Below are 14,946 nucleotides of genomic sequence, written 5' to 3'. Positions count from 1 at the left end.
TTTTTTATGGTTCTGTTCCAAATCCAGGTTTTCACTAAATTCTGGCTAAATGCAGGCTGATTTCATAGATCACTTCGTTTTGTTCAGTTATTCTCTCCCAACAATGTTTTTTTTTTTTTTTTTTTTTTTTTTTTTTTTTTTTTCCCCCCCCCCACTAAATGTCTGTTTTTATCCAATAGACATCCAGTCGGAGCACAATTTATATTTACATCACTCTCAGATTCCCAGCCATAGGCACAACAAGAAGCCACTCCGGAATGTTCCTTGAAAATACCGCAGATTATCTTTTAGTGATCCTTGATCCGAAGAGTCTCAGAGAACGTGACCGAAGCAAAATGGAAAGCTGTGCTCCAGCGTCACAAAATATGTAACGAGATGAACACGATGGCCTGGAATATGGATAAAGTCACGTTACATCTAGTTGATGCTTTTCTCCAAAGTGACTTAGAATGTTAAGCTACTTAGTTACTCACCTATTTATACAGCTGGGTAGTTTTACTGGAACAATTTGGTATAAGTACCTTGCTCAAGGGTACTACAGCTGTAGGTGAGCTCTGAACCTGCAACCTTCGGATAAAAGTTGGGAGCTCTAACCACGACGCTACCAGCTGCCCTGAAATGTGTTTCTTTTTGTTAGAAACATTTTTGCCAGCTATAATTTACTCGCTTGGTTAGGGATATGTGCTGTGGCTGAGAGTAAAATCCATCAACTCTTCCATCAATTGGCCTTCATGATCCAGACTTCCTGTATCTACATATATATTTCTATATACACACATACAAATATATATATAGAAATATGTGTACGTATGAAAATTATTGCTTATTAGTCTTGCGTTTTGATTTTTCATTTAATTGCAACTGTATGGATTTTGCTATACTTTCCAAATAATCTGCAGGCGCCCAGAGCTCCGTCGTACTTTGCACATGGATTCCAGACTACAAACTCCTTTTGGTCAAATTATTCTTACGTTTGTTCTCTGGTGGTTCAAAGTTCCCATTTTCACCATAAAACCAGCTTGATTTAATTTACGGTTGCATGATTGAACTGGCAGGCGGAGCTGATGCTGCTCTGCCGCTGATCGGATCTCCTCCCTCCCTCCCTCCCTCCCTCAGGCGCTGCTCTCCAAATGCCGCTCTCTGCACACGGTGTCCCTGCTCGATACCCCCCGCCTCTCCGACGCTGCGTTTAAGGCCATCGCCGAAGGGTGCGAGCTCAGGAGGATCAGGGTGGAAGGTCAGCGCTAGTTTTGGCAGTTTTAAGACGAAGGCAGTCTGCTCTGAAATCTTGCCGTCTCTCAGCTTGAGAAGAGGAGGGATCTTGAGGGCTGGGAAGCTCCAACAATCCCGATCTGGGGGTATTCTTGGCTGACAGCGCGCTTGTCAAGTCCATGATCTCCCTTCTCCGCCCCATCTATGGGTGCTCAGGAAAACATGACATCATAGCTGGACTGGTTTCCCCTGGCACAAGCCTCCATCAAGGGAAATGCGAAGGAATCCCGGCAGTCGGCTCGCTGCGCGGTGCTCCGTCCTCGTGACGCTCAGGAGTTGATCCTTGAATGACTCGGGAGTTGATCTTCAAATGACTTAGAACAAGGAGCCCCGGTCGCGGCAGCGGCTCGGAACGCACCTGCTGCGCGGTCGCTCGCGTTCCGCCGTCTGCGGGCGGCAGCCGTCCTCCGCACGCTGACATCATACGCACATGTGTGAGAAAGCTTCAGATGATCTCTGAAATCGCGCTGATTTACGGGGCCTCGGTTCTGGCAAAATCTTTCGGTTCCAGGCGCCGAAAAAAAGCGCAGCGCCGATTTAATTTCCATCCTTCCTGTCCGGGCTCACACAGGAGCGCGTTTTCCCACAGGTAACGGTCGCATGACGGACGCCAGCTGGAGCAGCTTCTGTAGGAAGTGTCCCGGTCTGAAGCGCGTTCATGTGGCCGACTGTCCGCAGCTGTCCGATGGCTCCCTGAGGTGCTTGGGCTCTCTGAAGGACCTCACCTCCCTCAGCATTGCGGCCTGCAAGAGGTAACAAAATAGCCCATGGCTGCGCTCAACTTTCTTAGAGGAAATTATCGGTCCAAGAAATGAGCATTGGCTCAATTATATCACTACAAATATTTTAAAGGCTTTTTTTTGTAAATATTATGAAATATGGCGAGCGGAAATGCACGCTTTTTTTCTTAGAACTGAAAACCACATGGGCCTGGTTGGGGGAAAAAAAAAAAAACTATGTCTAACCATTTGGCCAGGATCTTGAACACTAACATTTCAGTAAATCAGTTTTTTTTCAGTCTAAATTACTTTAATTGCTTCCTTTTATTGACCTCAGGCTTGTTGAATTTGCTTAATATTCAGCTATACAACCCCTCCCCCTAAGAAAATATATATTGTCTGATCCTTCATAATATCAGTCCGAAACAAGGCTTAATTTTCAGGCCCGAAGAAGGAAAAGAGGGTCGTTTTCAGATATGACACATACCGTATGATATAAAATAGCTCTCAGATTATCAGGTCATTAGTTTTCAGATGCAAAGTTCCTAATTCCTTTCATTTAAGAAATCCAAAAATATTTTAGTAGTTTTTTAAAATTTTAGTACTATTTAAGCGCTCTGCCTGATAAGATATACATTTATTAATTTATCAGATGCTTCTCTGCAAAGCGACGATCTTCTCATAGGAAATAGTGTGTTCATTATATTAGCAGGAAGAGACACTTAGATGCAGACGTGTGATTCTGAAGTGCAGTTAGTTTGTTTCTTTCCACCATACGAACCAAAGTTCATCACACCAGTAGCCGCATAAAACTTTACCAGAATATTGATGATTCCTAATTACTTTCCTAGTATTTCATCTGTTTTTAACAGGACACAGTATTTTTACCTTATGCCATGGCTAAGGTAAGATGTATTAGTAGTGCAAGAATTGTGTTCTCTCTATAGTATAATATATAATAGACATACACACTGTCTGAAACCACTTGTCCCATACGGGGTCGCAGGGAGGGGGAGGGGACGCACCCAGGACGGGACGCCAGTCCGTCGCAAGGCACCCCAAGCGGGACTCGAACCCCAGACCCACCGGAGAGCAGGATGCGGTCCAACCCATTGCGCCACCACACCCGCATCTATATAATATATATTATTATAATATGATACATAATAGTTCTATATATTGTGTTCTATATATAGCTGTGCTCTATAATAGTGCAAGAATTGTGCAAGAAAGAATGTATTAATAGTACAAGAATGGCAGACTGCTGTGGGTCTGAGAGAAGAGACCAAAGATGTGGGCAAGCGAGGGGCCTGAGGAACGTTATTTGCCCCAACAGGGTGAGCAATGTGGGGCTGAAGCGCCTGCTCGACGGTCCCTGTGGACCCAGACTCCAGGAGCTGAACCTGTCTCGCTGCTTCCGTGTGAGGGACGTATCTCTCGTGAGGCTCGCGGAGAGGTGTGTGCGCTCCTCCCGTCTGGATCGCGCCCTTCCCGAAGGCTCGTGTCCTCGAAGAGCGGTCGCGTCTCCTAAGCGTGCGTGCATTCGTGTCTTTTGCCCAGATGCCTCAAACTGAAGTCGCTGAGCCTGTGTTACTGTGAGCGCTTGACGGACTCGGGGTTCGAGCGGCTGGGGGACCTGTCCTCCCTTGCGTCCCTGGACCTCACCGGGACCAACGTCCAGGACGAGGTACGCGCCCCGGGCTCCTTGAGCCGTAGAGTCGCGTTCGACGGCCCGCCTCCGCTCCCTCGCGCCGCAGAACAGCGAAGGAGCCTGGCTTTCATTTGGACCTTCTCGTTCGGCGTGCCGTAATGAAAGGTGGCGCTTCAAACCCGCAGGACGTTCCAAGTCCACGGCAATCTTCCCTCGTCTTTCATTACCCATTAGTTACTCTGCAGCCCTGCTCTTGCGAGTGCCCAGTAACAATTTAATGCTATAGCGTGTAAGACCTGGACTGTAACACCCAACACTTTGTTCAGATTTAACAGACAGAAAGCCTGTTCATACCCACCGCGGCTGCAGCCAGCGTGAGAAACCAATGTGCCAGAGCTCTAAAAATTCACTTTTTTCCAAAGAGGAAAGGAAGCTGGAAGTGGGGTGTCTTTAAGACTGGAATGATATAAACCAGTCTTGACCCAGGCTGTATTTTTTATATATATTTACATTTATTCACTTAGCAGACACTTTTCTCCAAAGCAACTTACAACGGACGCTATGTAGTGTTACTAGCCCACACACCTTATTTACCATGGTGACTTACACTACTAGATACACTACTTACACTGGGTCACTCATCCATACATCAGTGGAACACACACTCTCTCACTCACACACTATGGGTGAACCTGAACGGCATGTCTGGAGTGTGGGAGGAAACCAGAGCACCCGGAGGAAACCCACGCAGACATGGGGACAACATGCAAACTCCACATGGACTGAGTGGGAATCGAATCCATGTCCTCTCACACCACCCAGGTGCTGTGAGACAGCAACACTACTCACTGTGCCACCATACACACACATATATAAATTGTATTGTATTTATAAAAATATTTTCTATTATATATGTATATATAAATTGTTCTTTCTTGAATAACATGAAATATTTTGTCAGCACATCAGGGGATATTTAGTGCTAAATATATGAGATGCAGAGCTGACTGTAGTTGTAGGAATCCCTGTCAAAATCCTGTTTTGAGCTTCAAAGGGACCCAACATCTCACATGTTGTAAAAAAAAATTACCCAGCTGTAAAAATGGATAAATAATTGTTTAAATTATTTAAATATATAAATTGTATAAATGGATAGATAAGTCAGACAGCAGCCAGCTGGTAGCGTAGTGGTTAGAGCTGCTCAAGGGTCACAGGTTTGATCCCTGCCTCTAGCTGCAGTACACTTGCACAAGGTACTTACCTTAAATTACTCCAGTAAAATTACCCAGCTCTGTAAATGATCGTAGGTGGATTAACGCTGTAAATTGCTTTGGAGAAAAGCATCAGATGCTGTAAATGTAGAGTAAAGAGGTTATTGCGCCTGTTTTAAGTGCCGCAAAGATCTAAAGTGCATCCTCCGCAGGGTCTGACGGCTCTCGGAAGCCTCTCGTCCCTGAAGCAGCTGAGCCTGTCCGAGTGCCTCGGGATCACGGACGTGGGAATACAGGTGACGCGGAGTTTGTCGGTTTCCGCAGCCGCCTGCGCCGCGCAACCCGGCGGAAAGCTCCGTGTCCGACGTCTGCGTGTGTGTTCTGCCACCCTGGTGCCAAGATGTGTCTGCCCGAGAAAAAGTCCCATTTTTACAGCCCGTGTTGTGCCAGCTGTGCGGTTTCCCTCCGCATGTTTCAGATGAGGGCGAGCGACTTCGCAAATGTTCGCAACTTACCCGCCCCGTTTTTCGCATGGGAAATCGGGAGGGGGTGGGGGGGGCTGCTGAGCTGCGGATGGGGGTTAAGAAGGAACGAGGCGCGATGAGAGAATCGGCGAAGGAGGTTCGTGCGGGTCCGTGACAGATGCCCTTGCTGTGCCCTCGCTTCCCTGCAGAAGTTGTGCAGACTAGCGCCGGGACTCGAGAGCATGGACGTGTCGCACTGTCTCTCGCTGTCGGACCAAGCGGTCAAGGGCCTGTCCTTCTACTGCCGGGGCCTCGTCGCCTTCAGAATGCAGGGCTGCCCTGAAGTGAGTACGAGGAAACGTCACGGGCGACACTCGGCTCTCCGCATCATTACATAAAATATTTCATCCAAAGGGTTGAAGGCATTCGGGGGGGGGGGGCAAACCCTGAGGTTTTCTGCTGGAAACATTCCCTCCCCCACATTTACCATCAGGGACCCTGTTTCTCTTAGTAATACTGCTGATGTTGCAGCAGAGATGATGACACACTGTTCCAAGAAGACCCCCTAGAAAGAGTCAAAGGACGAGGGAGCGAAGTGACGGAGAGACTGATCTTTGAGAATCGGGTTACATTATGAAGGGGGCATGATGGCGCAGTGGGTTTGACCGGGTCCTGCTCTCCGGTGGGTCTGGGGTTCGAGTCCCGCTTGGGGTAACTTGCGATGGCCTGGCGTAGCATCCTGGGTGTGCCCCCTCCCCCTCCAGCCTTGCACCCCGTGTTGCCGGGTTAGGTTCCGGTTTGCTGCGACAAGCAGTTTCAGGGTGTGCGTTTGAGGTTCCATTATTTAATCTATCTGCCAATATTTCTCAGTCCAGAGCAGCTAATCCGGCTCAGAAATTTTAGCTCCATCCTTTTTTAATCGCGCGTACATATTTTACCGGAAGAATTCGGCTGAACCACCCGGTTGGGATTTTGCCAGGAACGGGGGACGAACCCTTCAGTCGAGAGTCGGTTCCTTAGCCGCATCGCGCGCCGATGGGGTTTAACCGCCGTTTCTCTGCTGGGGCTCAGATGACGGACAGGGCCGTTCAGTACCTGACAGCCACGAGTCAGTTCCTGCATCTGCTGGACGTGAGCGGCTGCGTCCGCCTCACCGACCGCTCGGCCGTGCTCCTGCGCAGGGGCTGCCGCCAGCTGCGCTCCATCTCCATGCTCTACTGCCCCAACATCTCAAAGTAAGTATTGCCTAAAATCTCCAAGTGACCCCCTCACCCCAAATCCTCTTCTGCATTTCACATTCAGCCAAGAGCCCAACCGCCCCGCCGATGAGGGTCGCGCGGATTTTACCGCAATTGACAGGACGCGCCGTTTCTGCGGCTCAGGGCCGTGCGTGTTTTTACAGACCATTCAGAGACGGGGTCCTAAGCAGATGTTCCGAATCACTACCGTGCTTTATAATAAGGGTCCCCGGGCACATAATTAAAAATTATTAGAGAAGAAGTAATTTGCGGTTTTTAATATATTGGGTATCTGTTATATTTGGAATAGCAGGCATGGGGGGTGTTGGATTGCGATGGATCGTGGCCTAACCGGTGACCTCACCTCACCCCCGCAGACATGCGGCCCTTTCGCTGCAGCCCCATGCCTCGCACTGGGAGCACAGCAGGGACGACGTGCCTCTCTGGTACGGGTACGACAGCCAGGGCCTGTTGCTGCCTCCCATGAAGCATCCAAGCCTGCCGGAGGAGGCATGAGAACACGAGGAAGACGGGGAGGAGGAACCTATAGGACCAGCAAGCATGGCAAACCCATGGGGTGTGTCTCCTCCCCTGGGCACCTGTACCCACAAGAAAGTCACCCCACACACACACACACACACACACACACACACACAGATTCACAGGCCACACAACTCTATCCACTCCGCCCACAAACTTCTCCACAGGTACAGATAGATCATTTCTAAGGAAAGCTAAATTGTAACATTGTCATTTAAAGTTCTCATTTATTGATAAGACAACGGATTGTTTTCAATAACAAGATGTTATTTAAAAACATAACACGCGTGTCACTTTTTCACACACACATTCCTCGCAGAAACGTTCAGCCGTCGAGTAAAATCAAAGACAAATCACTCCGTTAGGTCAGTTTCCACTGGGAGTCAAATTCTCATTTTTTATGCAAAAAAAAAAAATAAATTGGTTCCAAAACAAAAAAAATTTCATCTAAAACTATTTTAAATAGCAGAATAAAGAGTGCTTTACACCTGAAAGTGCATATGTTACTGGTAACAAATTATTTACAGCGTGTCCTTTAATGACATATTTTCACTTGTGCAAGAACGGCTTATCTAGCGCACGGTCACCGTGGTCTGGAGCGTATCCAGGAAACACAGGCCGTGGGGCAGGTGCGCCCGGAGGAGGAGCGTGTTCGCGCCCGGTTAGTTATCGTTACCGAAAATCCTAAGCGGAAGGATCCAGGGGTGTAGAAATACAGTCGCGTTTTCTATGTGCCTTCATACTTAGTGGACACAGAACTTCAGTGACGAGAAATATACGTGTTGCGTGGACTGCGCTTGGGGGGGGGGGGGGGGGGGGGGGGGATTTTGCTTGTTTTCTGCACTCGGTTCGGTGGTTTTAATGATAAATATGTTGGAATACAGGCGGTCCATTCACATTGTCTGAACCGCTAGTCCCATACGGGGAGCCGGAGCCTAAGCCGGCAACACAGGGAGTAAGGCTGGAGGGGGAGGGGACGCACCCAGGACGGGACGCCAGTCCATCACAAGGCATCCCAAGCGGGACTCGAACCCCAGACCCACCGAAAAGCAGGACCCGGTCCAACCCACTGCACCACTGCGCCCCGCCAGTCCATTCATGTATGGCAATTATTTATAGATCCTTTACGCTGTCCTGACAGAACACCATCATAAGCCAAGCAACCACCATAAGCCTTTGTACGGGACCACGTTATACGAGGGCCGAGTGCATAAAATTCTTTATAAGATTTTTTTTTAATATAGCAGTAAAATCTTTATGTCAACATCTTAATTAATCCTGAACACTAAAGCACTAAACGTTACTTTGGAATTATTTCTACAGAGCAGTTTATTTTATGTTGTTTCATCTTTTACCGTGTGCTTCTCACTTAATTACCTTTGTTTCAGTAGAGGAGCTACAGGGAGATGTAAAGCCTTTGGAAGTCAAATTTACTATTCTCCAGTTAGCATGAGAAGCAAAGTTTATTTTTTACAAGAGTTTTTTCCACCACAAAGTCAAATGCTTTAATATGAGGTTTTCTTGGTCCGATGCCTGCAAACGCGTAATAAAACCGTCTTAAGGCCGGCATCTGCCATGCCGTCGGGCTTCCTGAGGTTCTGTACCGAAATTAAAAATATACCGCATGGTCACCGCAACGTTAAAACCAGATCAGTACCGTCACCGTAGACACCGGTCACCGTGAGGTGAAAACGCGGAACCCAACGTTTCCGCGTTTCTTCACTTCCGTGTCCCACGCGTGGGCCTACAACGCAGCGAACGCCCAAAGCAGCCCGCAGTACCCGAGCTGTCTTTTGGTAGCTCTGGGCTGCGATTACTGCGTAACCGTCAGCAACCAGCAACCACCCCCCTCCCCCGACCTCCGGGGGTTAACCCATCTGCTGGCCAGTATTGTCGTAGCTCTCGATCTTCAAGGATTCAAACCAGCTTTGGGTCTTCAACCTGACGACTCCCTTCTCAGCCCAGGCTTCGATCCGCCGCCCGCCGTCAGCCTTTCCATTCAGATGAGCTAGAGGAAGAAAAACGCGCAAGACGTTGAGCTATGCGGCGTCCCGGCTCTCCGGGTGTCCGCAGCAAATGCGCTGAATCCAAGTGCGGAGGCACCATACGTTTTCACGTCAGGCGTGACGACAGCACATACCCAGCGCCTGTCGTTTTAACACGCCCGGGAGCTTGCCGACAGGTATGTAAGGCCGACAAGGAAACGGCTCAGGTCAGCGGTTTGGAGCGGAGTGCATCGCTCACCAGTGATGGTCGTGTGGGTGTCAGTGGAGCGGCACTTGACCTCCTGCAGGTCCACCTCAGGACTTATGTCCACTGAGACTCCGTGCAACAGCACAGCAGCACTCAGGGAGGCTGGGACCCGGACTGAGACGGAGCCTAAAGGAGAGAGCGCAGCAATGACGTGAACGCAGGCTCCGCCGCCGCCATCCATTATTACGTACCCACCGTACCCCTCCCAATTCATTTAATATTTCTTCTAATCACATATCGTGCATTTTCAGTTTCTTTCCTGAAGACCCTGAATACAAAGTTAACATTAACACAAAAACAGCTTTAGTGTTTTCGATGGATGCATTTTCAGTCTCCTGTATTGAACGGCGGTTTTGTAAGTTGATGTAACTAAAAACTACATTTACCATGCTGAGCGCGCAGCTCTGCGCTGCCACGTTGGCCCACGTAGGCATCGATGTCTCCCTCCCGGGAGGAAACCCTCACGTAGCCGTCGGACCCGTCTGGAAAAGCCATCGGATCAAGGTTGGAAAAGGGATCGACCGCACGCCATGCGCTTCGCGCCTGCCTCCCCGCGGGGGGTTTGTGTCTCCGTTTGCTGAACGTGAGCCTCAAGACCACGTTCGGCCGGAGAGTCGGCCGGAGAGGCCCGGCAGCCCTCCGTCTGCTCCCGCCCACCATCCAGATGGGAAAGACGCTCATCTGCCCAGGGGCTTCAGCTGCTCCGAGGGGAACCGTTAGGGAGCCTCGGAGACGCGCGGCCTTTTCGTTCGCTTCGAAACCCCTCTCCTTTCTCCACAAAGTCCAGGAAGCTGAGCGTATTCATTTCGCCCCAGTGTCTGTGATATTTACATAGTTTTCACTTTTTAGCTTTACCACAGAACATCCCTCCAAGCGTGTGCGTTCAGAGCTATAATTTTGGTTTCAGGATAATTGCCGCGTGTTCGAAAAATGCACAGCTTTACGTAAATAGTTGCAGGCTGCAGCTGAAGAGCCCGAATAAGAGACGCTCTTTCGGGACGCTGTGAAAAACATAACTAGGCTTTGAAAGCAGCTCAACGTATGACCGTAAATATGGATTTAGTCTTTTATACTCTGATCACTTAATACTGGTGGCTTCAGCTGCAGCGTGAGGCTCTGAAGTTTCTACACATACCTATGACTACGTTCCCCTTCTCGCTTTGAACAGTCGAATCGCCTGCGGAGAACAAAAGCAAAGTCAAACAAAGCGTGCGCGTAGCGCTTGCTGAGCGAACGGCGGCCTTACCGGATGGGGATCGTACATCAGTCGTGGAATTAATGAAGTTAAACATAAAACTGAGGACGCCGCTATGCAATAGGAGCTCTTCTTCCGCAGGGTCCGAAATGTTAAAGCAAGTCTAAGACAAACATTCGTCACGCTATATTAAAATACCGAATATGTTATTAGAGCGTTTGTAGGGCGTATAAAAAAAAAACTAAAATATAGTCAGTGGTCATGTCTGTAAAATCTTAACAGTGGACCATCTATAAAGAGAGTGAACGTACTTCGCAGATGTGTGGGGGAAAGTCGGTCTATCTTTGCATTTCCCCCTACACACACACACACACACACGCACGCACAAACAAGGCACCAGGGGATGGAAAGCAGCACTATCCAAGAGCCCAGAAAGCTGCAGGGCTTCTAGGAATGTCCTTTTCTGTGGTCTGGGCTTTTCTTTTTATGCTGCAAAAAGTGCCGCTTCTGCTTGTGTGTGTGTGGAAGTGCGGTGTTCCTTCGCTGTTTTTTTTTTGCTAACCTTGGGGTGAAACCATCCCCAAAAGAATAAAACCTCAAAACACAACTTGGTGGGGATGGTTCGGCAAGACAAAGATCCTCATTTGAACTCAATCGGCCTTTAAAAGAACTTTTGCCGTACGGAGTTTCATTTTCGTTGTTGCAAGCTTTACGGCCCTAACGTTTACATCATATGCGAACAAATGCGCGTTACGATTGTTTCCGAAGAGTCCCAACTCTGCTTGCGGTGAGCAGACTAACTGTTTCCATCCTCCCCCGCAGACACGGAGTCCGGCAGAGACGCCCCTCGTCCTCCGCTCTCCCCCTCGGGCCGCCGTTCGCAGCCATGTCCCTCGTCGTTAACTCTTCGCGAGCCGCCCTGCGTCCGCCATCTGCAAGTTTAATCGCTGCGGTAAAATTCTTCTGCTGAGGTGCTCTAAGAGAAGCTTTTGTGCCGCACGTATCTGATGAAGCTGCAGCAGGAAGGTGAAAGCCACTGTCCCTGGGGAAAAGCAGCTGCACTATAATCTTGTATCATTTAATCTAGATGTTTCACATGTTGACATGGGTTGTAATCCTGTCTTCGGGCCTCGCGCCCCAGACGGAGGAGCCGAGCGAAGGCTATAAATCTTCTTGTAGATGGACAGGACGATAAGCTGCATGAGCTGGAATGACAAAACCTCCTTATGTAATCAAACAAGCAGTCCCTGGCTGAGATTGAAGACTGGCATGCGGTACTTTACCATGAACGCTTCCCAGTTTTACATTCCCAGAGGAAGACGACACGCAGGTCGACTCTGCGTAGATCGCCTTAACGTTCAGTGATCCGTGTTCGGTAGAGACGTTCATTCTCGTTCCTTGAACCTTCTTGATGTCAACCGCCTGAAATTACATTTACATTCATTCACTTATCTGACGCATTTCTCCAAAGTGACTTACAATGTCAGTCTACCTAGAATTATTTATCCATTTATACAGCTGGGTCGTTTTTACTGGAGCAATTTAGGGTAAGTACCTTGCTCAAGGGTACTACAGCTGGAGGTGGGATTCGAACCTGCAACCATTTGGTCAAAAGGCAGCAGCTCTCACCACTATGCTCATTATGTTAAAATGCATAACCAAAATACTTATACTTCCTGATTTAATTCATCATACTTCAGTTTCTTAAGATAAAATTTCAAGGCAGCTACGCTCCTTACCGACGTGGTGAACGCAGAAAAAAATCTGAATTAAAAACAACTTTTACTGGGTCAGTACAGGACAAGAGACACCTGGGGTTACTTCAACCTGGTTTCTTGGATTACATTCTGAGCCAATGATGAGGATTGTAAAGAGAGGGAAATACAGTCATTTGTGCAAACAAACAGAAGAGTATAGAGAACTAGAACATATAATGAAACTGATCACCAAGTAACTTCGAACCCTTCGTGTTCGGAACGCTGGATTTCGCGGTACGTCTGTTCAACTTCTAAATTTCAATGTGTTGTAGGGAAAATGAGAAACATTACACCGTTTCCAGATGTGCCGATGTCCACGTTCCCATGAACGGTGCCCGTGCCTTTGATGCTCCCTCCGGCCGACTGCACGACCACGCCGCGGCTCTGTGCGGCAAACACGGTAAAGTAACTGTGGCGGAATCCAAAGACACCACATGCACACAAGCGCTTCACAACATTTACCAGAACCCGTGGCTGTCTTCTCGGCATTTCACCTTTTTTTGAGTCCGATGCCATTCGTTTGGTATCAATTCCAGTCTTTGTATTAAAGTTTACACTTTAGTGACTGAATGGCGATGAATGTGCATGGGTTTTAAAACCTTAATTGCCTGTCAAAGCACAGCTGTTGTTATTGTCCTGCTTTTGGTCAGCTAAAAAGCTTGCTGTTAAAACATTATATTCAACGGGCGCATACTGTTTTGATTTTCTGGAGGCATTCTCATTAAATCACCTAAATTAGACCAAGCACAGTGTAGTGCAGCCAAAAAACTGGTTTTATTGGCAATAAAATTGACTTCAGCGGGGGGCTTTGGGGAGGGGGACTGGGATCTCTAACACTTAAGAGCAATCTTGAATACAGCTGCTGTTGAAACAGTGAAGTGCTGCAGACCTTTTCTATTTTATTTTTTTTTTTTTTTAAATCTTTTCTGGGTTTTCTGACTAGTGGATAGATGTACTGGTCCAGCTGCTCTCATGGTCCTTCACAGCACTGATTAAATTAGCAAACAGCGCCTCCTTGTGGACAGTGGCGGAATTGCCGCCAGGCGTCAATGTGTCGCCGCGTGGACCGAGAGCTTGGACGTCATACTCACCTTGATGGAGTGCAGGACGCAGTTTCCGTTCTCCGTCACGACCTGACAGGTGTCACATTCCATATTCCGGATGCTCACGTTCCCGTCCCCTGACGTTGTAATATGGAGGTCTAACCACAGGGCAGAACGCGACACGTGACTTATTCGTGCATCCTAAGACGTGTCTACGAACGAGTGAGGACGTTCAGGATCTGTCACTTACAGCCGAGCGAGTGCTAACAGTATAGAGCCGAAGATCTTATTTTTTAAAGCAAATTTAAAAATCGCTCACTGCAGCGCCGCTACGATCCTTCATCCCACTCCCCCCCTCCGGGTCTCGGCAGCAGCGCTGCTAATCATGATATAGTAACAGTCAAACCCACCGCTTTTGATCGGGGCGCTCAAGTCCACGGACACGCTGCTGTTGACGTTCTCGGACACGATGAGAAGCTCTTTGTCGCGCTCGTCGTACCGCACGCGCACGTTGTCCAGCCTGAGCCCCTGGTCCGCGCGCGTCCCCCGCACCGTGATGAAGGCGCGGTTCGCCTCGGGGAACGAGTGCGGATCCAGGGGGCTCACCGATATGCTGCAGCGCAGGTGAACTCTGACGGAGCCGAACGGGTTCACCACGAGCGTCCACTGCTTCAGGGGCTCCTTCGTCAGCTGCGCGCTGGAGGAGGAGGAGGAGGAGCGGCGCGAGCCAGAGCGCGCGGCCAGACTCAGAGGAGCTCTCGGCTCGTCCCGCAAGAGGCGCGCGGCGCGGCCAGTTTTGCCAGTTTTGCTCGTTGCCACTCGGCACAGACATTCTCTGCTGAGTCCCCGACACAGTCGCTGGGCTGCTGCGTGTGAAAAAAGCATGATCGCTGACAAACGACCGCCGTTTTAAAACACTTCGCACAGCTCGCGCCTCACCGTAAACACTCCCACGACCTTTCCGCTGAGGCGGCGGCGACGTCCGACGGGTCGTGTTCACGCAGTCCTTGCGCGCAACAAGCGTGCTGCGCGGCGCAGGTCTTCTGCAGTGACACAGTCCTTCACCCCACCGACCTTCCAAGATTTTGCCCAAAAGGTTTTACGCTGCTATTTGTACATACATCTGTGTTACTCAGTCATTCCCCTATCCGCACAGTCTACATTCGTTGGATAGAACGAAATTTGAAATGCACGCACTTTGTTAGTAAGTGGATTCCTTTGCTGAGTTGGAATGTGTTTTTTAGGTTTCAGTTCAGGAATCTACTTACTAATTTAGTTAATGCGCTCAGTCAGGGATGCCCTGAAATAGGATCATCAGGGGAAATTCTCCTTAATTATGGTTACAATAATCATATGCTGCACGTGGATGGAAATGTCAGGATGTCTACTGGAGTTTTTGGAACAGTTCAACTGTTCTCCTTACTGGATCGGGTACATGAACACCAAAATGTAATGATAACACACTAGCGATGGATGGATGGATGGATGGATGGAACATAGATGGATGGATGGATCGTGGATGGATGGATGGGTCGTGGATGGATGGATGGATGGATGGATCTTGGATGGATGGATGGATGGATGGATCATGAATGGATGGATG

The 14,946-nt window shown here is 48.9% G+C and overlaps 2 protein-coding genes across 2 annotated transcripts in view; one reads left to right on the top strand and one right to left on the bottom strand.

Annotated features, from left to right (window-relative positions):
- Positions 1-7,898, top strand: part of fbxl13 (F-box and leucine-rich repeat protein 13) — a 31,572-nt gene extending 23,674 nt beyond the window's left edge. Inside the window, exons 13-20 of the mRNA XM_029247293.1 lie at positions 1,117-1,237; positions 1,862-2,024; positions 3,328-3,447; positions 3,552-3,678; positions 5,066-5,149; positions 5,527-5,661; positions 6,389-6,552; positions 6,933-7,898. Of these exons, the coding sequence (XP_029103126.1) occupies positions 1,117-1,237; positions 1,862-2,024; positions 3,328-3,447; positions 3,552-3,678; positions 5,066-5,149; positions 5,527-5,661; positions 6,389-6,552; positions 6,933-7,071 (1,053 nt within the window). The 3' untranslated portion in view covers positions 7,072-7,898. The remainder of the gene's footprint in view (positions 1-1,116; positions 1,238-1,861; positions 2,025-3,327; positions 3,448-3,551; positions 3,679-5,065; positions 5,150-5,526; positions 5,662-6,388; positions 6,553-6,932) is intronic.
- Positions 7,899-8,120: 222 nt separating this feature from the next.
- On the bottom strand, positions 8,121-14,315 carry fam185a (family with sequence similarity 185 member A). Its single transcript, XM_018729715.2, has 8 exons — positions 13,754-14,315; positions 13,392-13,501; positions 12,592-12,684; positions 11,827-11,965; positions 10,484-10,525; positions 9,735-9,830; positions 9,340-9,474; positions 8,121-9,103 (listed from the first exon to the last, which is right to left on the bottom strand). Exons 1-8 carry the CDS (start codon positions 14,226-14,228, stop codon positions 8,964-8,966), a joined length of 1,230 nt encoding a protein of 409 aa, XP_018585231.2. The 5' UTR covers positions 14,229-14,315; the 3' UTR covers positions 8,121-8,963.
- Between the last annotated feature and the right edge of the window lie 631 nt (positions 14,316-14,946).

This window comes from Scleropages formosus, chromosome 21 (genome assembly GCF_900964775.1).
Source record: "Scleropages formosus chromosome 21, fSclFor1.1, whole genome shotgun sequence".
Classification (NCBI taxonomy): domain Eukaryota; kingdom Metazoa; phylum Chordata; class Actinopteri; order Osteoglossiformes; family Osteoglossidae; genus Scleropages; species Scleropages formosus.
Note: the sequence above shows the minus strand (reverse complement) of the source record. Positions and strands in the feature narration are given on the sequence as shown.

Coding starts and splice junctions, on each gene's coding strand:
- fam185a (XM_018729715.2), bottom strand. CDS start 14,228: ATGCTTTTTTCACACGCAGCAGCCCAGCGACTGTGTCGGGGACTCAGC. Junction 11,966..12,591: donor TCGGCACATCTGGAAACGGT/GTAATGTTTCTC, acceptor ATGTAATTTCAG/GCGGTTGACATCAAGAAGGT. Junction 9,831..10,483: donor GAAGGGGAACGTAGTCATAG/GTATGTGTAGAA, acceptor TGGCTTTTCCAG/ACGGGTCCGACGGCTACGTG.